This window comes from Papio anubis, chromosome 20 (genome assembly GCF_008728515.1).
Source record: "Papio anubis isolate 15944 chromosome 20, Panubis1.0, whole genome shotgun sequence".
Classification (NCBI taxonomy): domain Eukaryota; kingdom Metazoa; phylum Chordata; class Mammalia; order Primates; family Cercopithecidae; genus Papio; species Papio anubis.
Window position 1 is genome coordinate 19,379,224 of NC_044995.1, and position 12,519 is coordinate 19,391,742.

At 39.9% G+C, this 12,519-nt stretch overlaps 1 protein-coding gene across 7 annotated transcripts in view; it reads right to left on the reverse strand.

Annotated features, from left to right (window-relative positions):
- Positions 1-1,323: 1,323 nt before the first annotated feature.
- The window catches only part of ZNF420 (zinc finger protein 420), a 46,272-nt gene continuing 35,076 nt past the window's right edge, over positions 1,324-12,519 (reverse strand). For 4 of the 7 annotated variants that reach the window (XM_031659542.1, XM_031659546.1, XM_031659544.1 and 1 more), the window contains one exon: positions 1,324-4,490. In XM_031659542.1, the coding sequence (XP_031515402.1) occupies positions 2,560-4,490 (1,931 nt within the window). In that variant the 3' untranslated portion in view covers positions 1,324-2,559. Of the gene's footprint in view, positions 4,491-6,288; positions 6,562-12,519 lie in introns of those variants that run through there. The other 3 variants (XM_031659545.1, XM_031659548.1, XM_031659547.1) reach the window with 2 other exon arrangements.

Below are 12,519 nucleotides of genomic sequence, written 5' to 3' on the forward strand. Positions count from 1 at the left end.
TTGGTATATCTCATACATCAAGTGCCTATTCACTACTGCCATTTTGTGTCTTAAAGACATCTAAAGATTCAACATATTCAGTTGAACTCTCAATCTTCCCCTAAAACCCTGCTGGAACTGAAGTTTTCCCCATCTTGGTTGAAAACCTTGTATTCCCTGATGCTCATGACTAAAACCTTTGAGTTAAAGTCACCCTGGACTTGTCTCTTTTACTTCTAGCCCTTAAACAAATCTTGCTTGCTGTCACATTTACTATATACCTAGAATACAACCAATAACCACTATACCTATTGTTACCTCTTCTTCCTAAGCCATGACATCCTCTTTCATCTGAGTTACTACAACTTCCTCCTCGATTTTTTTTTTTTTTCAACAGCCATGTTTCCCTCAAAATAAAGTATCTACAATGGCTTGCACGCTTGGCAAGATATGGCTCTCTGTTCTACTCTAGCAACCATCCCTTTGCACAGTGTTCTTCAATAACTTCCCCAATTCTCCTAAAACACTTCAGCATAGTTCCATTGTAGGACCTCTCTCCTCTGCCTGGAGTCACCACACTCCTTCAAGTCTTGGCTCAAGTCTATCTTTCTTGATGGTCTACCTTCATCTCTGTATTTCACAAAGCAACCTAAATGATCATATCCCTCCATCTATTGAATGATTTTTCCCCATAACACTTATGTTCTAATGTACTCTGTATGTATGATTATCTTCTCCTGTTAGAATTGTTCACTGACAAATATCCAAAACACCTAAGATAGTGGCTGGAATATATTAAGTACCTAATAACTGACCACTTTTAGAACAATAGGCTCCTGTGAAGAAAGCGTAACCATGCTTACTAGAAGACTGCCTTTGTATGCATTGGCACTGGTCTAATTTCTTGTTCAGATTGTCACATTAAATCATTGTAAGTGGATTAAGGGTAGAGGACTGAGGGCCTGCCATCATAGATAACATCTTACCAAAGCAATATTGCTTTCAATTGCTGCTAGTGGGCTGCCTAGGTCTACTCTAAATTTATCTCGTTCACAAGACATTACTGAAAGCAGCAAGAAACATGTAACACACATATTCTGAATCACTTCTAGCATTTCTTCTAACATTACAGCATCGACTTGATATAAAGCATGCTTGAGAGTGGGAGGCAGTGACAAAATGTCCTATTACAAGGATCTTCCAATTCCTAGCTTAATTTGGGCAGTTCCTCATTCTCAATGGCCCTAAGTCAATACCCCATTTGAGATTTCTTTTACCCATAGCATCCCACTTCCAGGTACAAAATTTTATTTCCTTAAGAATTTTTATTGCCAATAACAGAACTACAATAGCATCAGCAAATAAGAAGTTTAATTTCATTTAAAGAAACACAGGAGGCAAGCAGACCAGAGCTAGTATGGCTGTTTCACAAAGTCATCTGGGTTGCAGACTCCTTCTGTATTTCTGCTCCATGATCCATAACACCCAGATACCATTCTCAAAGTCCCCATGATAGTGTCAGAGCTCCAGCTTAGATGTCCACATTGTAGGCAGGGAAAAAAAGACAGGAAAAATGGATTTCATAAATCTCCTACTCATATAAATACCACTTCTATCTTGTTGACCTGCAAGAAAGGCTGAGATAGTTTTTCAGCCCAGAATTTTGTTAATAAAAAAGAGAAAATAGATATAGGGTAGGAAAAAAGCAGTCTCTATCACAAACTCTCATCATTTTTCATTGCAAAATAGTCTGTAATATCAGTTCTTATTTTGTTTACTTCAAAAGCAATACATTCAAGTTTTTAAAAAATTTCGTAGATTAGACTTTGGATCTTAGACTTTGTTAAATCACTTCACACCTTGCCCCAATTCTCTAACAGCTGTGCTCAATAATCCACTGATTAAATCCACTGGGTTTTTTTTTTTTTTTTTTAACAGTATGAATTTCCTCTTATAGCACTAATGGATGAGATTTAAATGACAGCTTTCTCACATTCATTATGGCATACAGTGCTCTCCACCCAAGTCATCTAGTATGTGTTGATAAAAGGTTTCTCAATATTCATTACACTCATAAGTGCTCTCCTCTCATGCAAATTCTCTAAAATAACACTAGTGAAAATGGTAGCTAATATTTGTGGTATGCTATGTTCAAGGCACCATTCTAAGAGCTTTTACATGTAATAACTTAATACTTCCAAGAATCTTATAATAAAGGTAATATACTTAGGTCTATCTTAAAATGATTAAACCAAGGTAGAGGTTAAGTATCATGATCCATATAACAAAAAGATCAACTAGTAGAGCTAATAATGTTGAAAAAGATATTTGTTTTCAATATGGCTAAAGGGCTTCCTACATTTACTATATTAAAACTATTCTCCAATTTGCTAATGTGTAATAGGTTTCCAGTAATGATAGGTTTTTCTATATGAATGCCACTAACATTTTTTCTCTCACATAAATTCTCTGATGCTGTGCTTTATGAGGCAAATATGCGCCCATATTCACATTTGTGAGAATTCTTTGCTGATAACAACCAGAGAACCTCTTCATAGTGATCTCAAAGAATCAGACAATTCACATGTAAACTTGAGAGCCACGACTAAGGTCAATCCCACATTCCTTATATTCAAAAGATTTCTCACTGATATGAATTCTCTGATGTTGAGTTAGCTGTGAACCACGAGTAAAGGCCTTCCCACATTCCTTACATTGATATGGTTTCTCACCAGTATGAATTCTCTGATGCCGAGAAAGATGTGAGCTCTGAGTAAAGGCCTTTCGACATTCTCTGCATTCATAGGGCTTCTCACCAGTATGGATTCTCTGATGTAGAGTAAGCTGAGAGCCATGACTAAAGGCCTTGCCACACTCCTTGCATTCATAGGGTTTTTCTCCAGTGTGAATTCGCTGATGTTGAGTCAACTGTGAACCACGAATAAAGGCTTTCCCACATTCCTTACATTGATACGGTTTCTCACCAGTATGAATTCTCTGATGTTGTATAAGTAGTAAGCCACGTGCAAAGGCCTTTCCACATTCATTACACACATAGGGTTTCTCACCAGTGTGAAGTCTTTGATGTTGGGAAAGATGTGAACTCTGAGTAAAGGCCATTCTACATTCTTTACATTCATAAGGTTTCTCACCAGTATGGATTCTCTGATGTTGAGTAAGCTGTGAGCCACGAATAAAAGATTTCCCACATTCCTTACATTCATAGGGTTTCTCACCTGTGTGAATTCGCTCATGTTGAGTAAGTTCTGAGCCACGACTAAAGGTTTTTCCACATTCTTTACATTCATAGGGTTTCTCACCAGTATGAATCCTCTGGTGTCGTGTAAGGAGTGAGCCACGATTAAACGCCTTTCCACATTCCTTACATTGATAGGGTTTCTCACCAGTATGTATTCTCTGATGTTGAGTAAGTTGTGAGCCATGACTAAACATCTTTCCACATTCCTTACATTCATAGGGCTTTTCATTGGTGTGAATTCTCTGGTGCTGAGTAAGTTGTGAGCCACGGATAAACGCCTTCCCACATTCTTCACATTTATAGGGTTTTTCACCAGTATGAATCCTCTGATGTTGCATAAGTAGTGAGCCGCGAATAAAGGCCTTTCCACATTCCTTACATTCATAGGGTTTTTCCCCATTATGAATTTTCTGATGTTGAGAAAGCTGTGAGCCACAAATAAAAGCTTTTCCACATTCCTTACATTCGTAGGGTTTCTCACCGGTATGAATTCTCTTATGCAGAATAAGTTGTGAGAGCTGAGTAAAGACCTTCCTACATTCTTTACATTCATAGAGCTTTTCACCAGTATGCAGTCTCTGGTGTAGTGTAAGTTGTGAATTCTGAGTAAAAGCCTTCCCACATTCTTTACATTCGTAAGGTTTCTCACCAGTATGAACTTTCTGATGTCGGGTAAGTTGTGAGCTACGAATAAAGGCTTTCCCACATTCTTCACATTTATATGGTTTTTCACCAGTATGAATTCTATGATGTAAAATAAGTTGCGAGCTTTGAGTAAAGGCCTTCCCACATTCCTTACATGCATAGGGTTTCTCACCAGTATGAAGTCTCTGATGAAGACTGAGTTGTGAATCACGACTAAAGGCCTTCCCGCACTGCTTACATTCATAGGGTTTTTCACCAGTATGAATACTTTGATGTTGTGTTAGGTGTGAGGCTCGTCTGAAGGCTTTCCCGCATTCCTTACATTTATAGGGTTTCTCAGTAGAATGACATCTTGAATGCTGAGATAAGTAAGTATGCTGGTTGAAAATGGACATTTTGTCATATATGATCATCCCTTGCCTGAAATATTCCTTCTGATTTTCTTGTTGCTTCTCCATCTTGCCTTTGGCTTCCAAATAATCCCTGGATTTGGACTCTTCAAGATCACAGTTTTCAAGTCTGTCGCTCATTTCCCATTGGGATAATTCTGTTTCATAAGTGTTCTTTTCTGGAGATAAGTCCTTACTTGCACACCTTGAAGGCAAGTCTGAAAGATAAGAGAGAATAAAAAAATTGAGAAATATAACTTCTATAGCAAATACAAATAATAGGAAAATAATACCCATAAGAAATAACAAACACACATGAGTTTCTTTCAAATATTGATTACTACGACCCATGATACCTACCTTTCACATCACAACGTACTATATACACACAGTTTCATAAAACAGTACCTCCCCTGCTTTCTATTCTGTTCTGCAATATTTCTACTTTTTTCAATTTCTCTCTCTCATACACACACAGACAAAACCCACTAAACTGATTTCATGGTACAGTAATGTTCCTATCTAGAATTAAAAAAAAAATTAGCTTAGAAGGATCTCATATATCAATATATGAAAAGGGCATCTGAGAGATTAGAGAAGAATGAAAACTCACCTAGAATATAAGGGAAGAGATTAAGAAAAATTTTAAAGTGAGTAGTTCCCAAGCTTTGATGGGGATCAAAATCACCTGGGGAGCATGCTAAAATTATAGCTGTCCAACATTACACCAGACTAACTGCTAATGAATCAGAAAAAGATCCTGGAGATCTCTACTTTTAATACTTCCTATTAACTGATTCAGATTCAGACCATGATTTTCTGTATCTGCTTAATACTTTTTAGTAGCTTCCATGTTAAACTTAATATAAAATCCAAACTCTTCAATGACTTTGACTTATTTCTCCTTCCATGGTCTTGTCCTTGCTTATGTATCTGTTGAGCCTTTTCAGCTTTGCTCCTTATTTGCCAGAAAAACTAGCTTCCTTTCAACTCTGAAAAAGTCAGACCTTTTTCAATTAAAAGCTAGCCAGAGCCTATTCCATTCCTTTGAACTGCTCTGGATGAGACTATACAAACGCTCTTTCTCATTCTTCAGGTCTCAATTTAATAATCAGTCCCTAAATCTTAAACATTCATTTCTTGTAATTTAGGTAACTTAGACCAACCTTCTAGATGACAGCAATTACACAAATTGAACAAATTATAAAATGCACCTGAGTGAAGGCACTGGCACAGTAACATAAGAATAAAGACTGGGGGGCTAAAAGTTGAAAAATATGAGAAGTCAAAGAGATAAGCCCAACATTTGGGTCCACGTTTCCACTCAGAGAAGTCTTACAATTCTAGAAAAAGCACTTAAGAGGGGGAGAAACTAAGCAGTGTTTTGGACTGTGTCACAGGGCTGGGCAACAATAACTGGAGGACAGGGCCTGCCATAAATTCTTTATACTTTGGGCTGGGAACCCTGAGGACTACACTGAGGAATAAAGGAGAAACAGCAGACCAATCTGGACAGAGTCTGAAGTCTGAATCATCTTTGAATCGTCTCAAATTCAAAAATTTGGATTAAGGTGATTCAACACTGTTGGCCATAGCAAACTTAAATCTTTATGGATTTTGTATAATGTTATCCAAGGACTGAAATTCTGTAACTTTTCTTTGTGCTGTCTAGCACTCAATAAAAACCAGGTGAATGAAAGCATAAGACAACTGAAAAACAGAAGAAAAAACAAACAAAAGAAACTGACCTATAAGGACTCAAATCATGTATCCACCCACCATCATACTTCTGTCACTCCTAAATACCCTTGTCCTGTTCCTCTGTAATCAACCCTCCATACCACCCTAGTGGTATATGCCTAGAAACCAGTAATCTGTGGTTTCCCTATAACTTCCTTATAAACAAAAGCACCTCCATACTAAATCTATGATCCTATGTGCCTCTCCAATTGCTCTTTAGCTCTCCCTATCCCTTTCAAATAGGACACTAAGTTAATTTTGTTTACTTATCCTTACTTCACAGTTTCCTTTGTTCCTTCATGCCTTGCCTCATGTCTTCTCTTATTTGCTTGTCTACTCAAGGACAATTCTGTGTGTTCTGGGAAGAATACATCCTAGAGTTCCCAATCACTACTACAGGTCTAAAACATAATGAAAGGGTTCTATAATCTCATGGAATGTTGGAGAGAAAAAAGGCAATTATTCAGGCCAGACGCAGTGGCTCATGCCTGTAATCCCAGCACTTTGGGAAACCAAGGCAGGTGGATCATTTGAGGTCAGGAATTTGAGACCAACCTGGCCAACATGGTGAAACCCCATCTCTACTAAAAATACAAAAAGTTAGCCAGGCATGGTGGTGGGTGCCTGTAGTCCCAGCTACTCAGGAGGCTGAGGCAGGAGAATTGCTTGAACCTGGGAGGCGGAGGTTGCAGTGAGCTGAGATCATGCCACTGCACTCTAGCCTGGGTGACAGTGTGAGACTTCATCTCAAAAAAAACAAACAAAATACAAAATCAGCTGCGTGTGGTGGCAGGTGCCTGTAGTCCCAATTACTTGGGAGGTTGAGGCAGGAGAATCACTTTAACCAGGGAGGCGGAGGTTACAGTGAGGCACGATCTCACCACTGCACTCCAGCCTGGGCAACAGAGCAAGATTCCTTCTCAAAAAAAAAAAAAAAAAGCAATTATCTAATATAAGGGAAGGAGTCTGCAGTGATAAAGAATATTTCAGTTGGAAATACAAATCAAGAAACAGAACACAAAAAAATCTCACTGTTGCTAAGAATGCAAAACACTAACTATGGTAAAAAAAAGAGTGGTAGTTTCTTATAAACATACATTTAGCATATGATACGGTGGTCATATTAGTAGATATTTACACTTATGCTCACACAAACATCTATATGTCAAAGATGATAACAGCTTTATTCAGAAGTGTCCCAAACTGGAACTACCAGATGTCCCTCAAAAGGCAAATGAATCAGCAAACTTTGGCACTTCCAGATACTGGAACATTACTCAGCAATAACAGAAACAAAGTATTGATTCATGCAACATTACTCAACAATAACAAAAAATTACTGATCCATGCAACAATATGGATAAATCTTAAATATATTTTGCTAAGTGAAAAACACCATATTTTGATTCTATTTATATGACATTCTTGAAAAAGCAAAACTATATGGATGGAATTTGGTGAGTAGGTTTCATAGGCTGGGGATGGGGAAAGGGGAGGGGTTGACAATGAAAGGAGAAAGCATGAGGGAATTTAGGGATGGTTAATAGAATTGTTGTATATTATGACTGTGATAGTAGGTAGATACACTTGGTATCTGAATGCTATATCAGATTTCCCAACAAACACCAATATATGGTGAATAAAATATGACAAACATCCTTTTAAAAATAGACAAGATTAAGGCTGGGCACAGTGGCTCATGCCTGTAATACCAGCACTTTGGGAGGCTGAAGCAGGCGGATCACGCAGTCAGGAGATTGAGACCATCTTGGCTAACAGGTGAAACCCTGTCTCTACTAAAAATACACACACACACAAATTAGCCAGGCATGGTGGTGTGCACCTGTAGTGCCAGATACTCGGGAGGCTGAGGCAGGAGAATCACTTGAACCTGGGAGGTGGAGGTTGCAATGAGCCAAGATTGCACCACTGCACTCCAGCCTGGGTGACAGAGCGAGACTCCGTCTCAAAGACAAGGTTAAAAGAAAATAAAGATCAAGCAATGAAGTGAGAGCCAGAAACTGGAGAGGTGAACATGCTCTGAAGTTAGAGCCTTCATGTCCTACCCTTGGGACATTTGCTGGTTTCAATAGCCTAAGGTTGTATCTTAGTGTTCTGAAAAAATTCAAGAGACAAGCCTTTCACCCACAAAAGGGCAGGGATTAGAAATAAACCACTTTACAACATTGGAACCTATTCAAGGCCTAAAGTTCAGAGACAGGAAAAAATCCATCTGCCCTCAGTCTTGGCCATTTTTTAAAAAATTGATTTTACTGAGTTGGGGAGCCAAAATTAATAAATACAAAGATATTTAATGGGAAAGTACAGAAGCTAGATGGATAGAAATTAGGTGGCTACAACAATAATGCACCTTGCTCAGACCAGATGATCGTGGAGGTAAGGGGGTAAGGGTGGAGGAAGTGAGGTATCATTAGATAGTGGATATATTTTGAAGGTATACTAAAGAGGATTTGTTGGGGGAATGGACATGTAACATGAAAAGAAAAGACAAGACTACGCATGTTTTGCCTGAAAGGCTAGAACAATGGAAGTGCTACTTACTGAGAGTTCCTGACTGTGATAGGGGCAGATCTGAGAGAGAATGTGAAGAGTCTGGTTTTGAACTATTAGATGTCAAATGAAGAGTTCAATAGACACATATGTATAAGTATGTACTCTAGGGAGGTGTTTGGATTACAGATATAAGTTTGAAAATCATCACGAAATAACATTTAAAGCTACAAGATTTGATGAAGTCACCCAGGGCATACCTTTATATACAAAACAGAAGGGGAAGGATGAAAAAGGGAAGTTTGAGGATTGAACCCTGGGTCACTTCAGGTAGATGGGAAGGAAACAGCAATGGAGACTAAGGAGGAGTAGCCAATGAAGAAGGAGAAAAATTAAGAGAGCACGGAACCCCAGAAGCCATGTGAAAAAAGTGTTTTAAGAAGGAATGATTGATTATGTCAAATGCTGAGAGATGAGGTGAAATGGTACAGTCTGTTTTTTTTTTTTGAGAGGGAGTCTTGCTCTGTTGCCCAGGCTGGAGTGCAGTGGTGCGATCTCCGCTCACTGCAAGCTCCACCGCCTCCCGGGTTCACGCCATTCTCCTGCCTCAGCCTCCCGAGAAGCTGGGACTATAGGCGCCCGCCACCACGCCTGGCTAATTTTTTTTGTGTGTGTGTGTTTTTAGTAGAGACGGAGTTTCACCGTGTTTGCCAGGATGGTCTCGATCTCCTGACCTCGTTATCCGCCCGCCTTGGCCTCCCAAAGTGCTGGGATTACAAGTGTGAGCCACTGCACCCGGCCTTTTTTTTTTTTTTTTTAAATGGAGTCCTGCTCTGTCACCCAGGCTGGAGTGTAGCGGTGGGATCTCGGCTCACTGTAACCTCCACCTCCTGGATTCAAGCGATTCTCTTGCCTCAGCCTCCAGAGTAGCTGGGAATCCATGCATGTGCCATCACACCTGGCTTATTATTATTTTTTTTTTGTATTTTTAGTAGAGATAGGGTTTCGTCATGTTGGCCAAGCTAGTCTTGAACTCCTGACCTCAGGTGATCCCCCTGCCTTGGCCTCCCAAAGTGCTGGGATTACAGGTGTGAGCCACCGTGCTCGGCCTAAATGGTGCTTCCTAAATTTAAAATGGCTTTATTAGCAATATGGAGATTACTGGTAATCTTCACAAAAATAGTTTTGGCAGAATAATGGGAGCAAGTTCTGACTGAACCAGATTCAAAAGAATGAGACAAGAGCTGGAGTTAGGGAATACGGAAAATCATTTTGTATTTTTCTGTAAAAAGTAGCAAAGAAATGGAGCTATATCAAGAGGAAAATGTGTGTCAAAAGATTTGTTTTTGTTTTTTTTCCTTTTCAGATAGAGGAAATTATGGCATGTTTGTATGCTGATGAAAATTATTGTAAAAGATATGGACAAGTTCATGTTAGAGGAGACAAAGGGCAGGCAATTGCTTCAACAGTGTCAAAATATGAGAAGGAATGGAATTCAGCAGACAGGTGAGGGTACTGGGCTTAAGTAAAGGCACAAAAAGGTTACATGTCAATAGGAAAAGAGGTCGAATGAATATAGATGAAGGTAGGCAAACAGACAAGGAAGCAGGAATCTTTCTTCTCTTCTGCTAGCTTCAGTTTTCTCAGTGAAATCAGCTCAGGGACATCATCTAAGAGCCAGGCAAGAGAATAAATAAATGGTCACGACCATTATATAACTAACAACTTAGCTCCTAAATAAACAAAAACTAGCAGACATACAAAGAAATTAATCACAGTCATAGTAGAGAATAGAATATAAACAGACCAAAAATAAAAACAAGACTATAACATAATTAATAATATAGGTAGAGAAAACTGACATAAAATGTTTTCAATTATCACATTAGCATAAAACTAAAAATTATAAAAACACAGAAAAAACATATAATCCTAGAATTAACTAAAATAGTTCTATATGATGTTTGTTATAGACAGAAATAAAAATAAAATTTTAAAACAATTTAGAACTAAATAGCAAAAGAAACTTTGTGTGAAATCCCATAAAATCAGCTAAAATGGTATCCAGGGAAATTTACAGTCTTAAGTGCATTTACTAAAAAACAAGAAATGTTATAGTTAAAAACAAGAGAATTAAGATTTCACCTCAAGAAGTGAGCAAAAAGCATAACTAAAACCCAAAATATGAGAGAAAAATCAGAAAATGAGTAAATCAGAAATGTAGAAACAGCAGAAATAATTAGCAAAACCAAAATACCAAAATTCTTTGAAAATATCCATAAATAATACAAAAAAAGGGATGTGCAGAAAAAAATTAGATTGAGCACAAATCCAAAGCACTGGAGAGAAAAAAGAAACCATAAATTTAGGAGTTAAAAAATGTTTATGAGAGATTATGGGAGTGATGTCAGCAAGATGGCAGAAATAGGAGATAACTCACTCATATCCCCTCACAACAAGAATTCTGCACCCATCCACAGATCAATGTCTCTTTGCAGAAGCTTTGGAATTCAGGTAGGAGGCTGTAAAACTCGGGTAAAGCCCAAGACCTAGGAAAGTCATTTTGAGAGTGCAGACTGGCAGCCAGGTGGCTGATCTCCCATGCTGATCCCAGGTTCAAGCTTGAAAATGGCCCCATTCCCCAGAGGAATTGGCCACAGCCCCATTTGGCCTTGGGCGTGCAATCAAAACCATCTGCCAAAAGGTTCAGGAGGAATCATGCACACTAGTGTCTAGGTGGAGAGTCTCTTATGCCTGCTGACAATAGTCCTGGTAGTGAACCTCACAGTTGCTCTGTGGCTTAGCTCTAGCCTCCTCAGCTGGGGTGCCAGCTCAGAACTGCTCATACAAGGATCCAGAGTAAGATTCATCCGTATCTCCTGGTTTGGGAGTTGGAGTCTTCACAATGGGCTCACCAACCTCTGTCCCACAGCAGACCTTGAGGAAGCCCAGTCTTTGCCTGAAGCCCTCCTGCAATAATTGGAGAACCATCCCCTCTGGGTAGACAGGGTGGGAGACACACCCATGTGGGCTGAAATGGGCTCATCAGCTGCCATCCCACAGCACATCCTCAGGGGGTCCAGTCACAGCTCCAGCACTTTCCACTGCAGTCAGGGAACTATCCCATCTGTGCATGGAAGCCTCTGTCCCACAGCAGATCCTGAGAGGGCCCAGTCTAAGCTCTAGCCCCTCTTGTTGTCATAGAACTACGCCATCTGTGCAGAGACATGCTGGGAGATGTGCACCTGTCTAAGCCAACAAGATAGGCTTGCCAGCCTCTGTCCAACAGCAAATCCTGAGGAGGCCCAGTCTCAGCTCCAGTCCTCTCACTGTAATTAGAGACCTATCTTGCCTGCGCAAGGACCTGCTGAAGGCACACCTATCTGGGCCACCAGGACAGTCTTCTGGGCTCAGGTCCCCGTCTGGACTCCCATATAGTACCAGGTGGAGAGCCACAACAACCTTGGAGCCCTTGCAAGTCTAGCAGGAAGCCTGGGCTTAATGCCCTCTAATGCTGAGATGGATGCAGTGGTTACAGGCTCAAGGGAATACAACAGAAAGTCTGTTTAGAATGTCTGGAAGGCCTTTGGAAGAAGGATGGGCACAAAGCCAGACTGCGAACTCTTTTTTTTTTTTTTTTGAGATGGAGTCTTTTTGTGCCGCCCAGGTTGGAGTGCAGTGGCATGATCTCGGCTCACTGCAACCTCTGCCTCCAGGGTTCAAGCAATTCTCCTGTCTCAGCCTCCTGAGTAGCTGGGACTACAGGCACACACCACCATTGGCCGGCTAATTTTTGTATTTTTAGTAGAGATGGGGTTTCACCATATTGGCCAGGCTGGTCTCAAACTCCTGACCTCAGGTGATCCACCCGCCTCAACTTCCCAAAGTGCTGGGATTACAGGCATGAGACACCAGGTCCAGCCTGTGAACTGTTGAATAAATTGCTTAGTGCGCAGACATCATCACGTGTCCATAAACATCAAGAACATTCAGGAA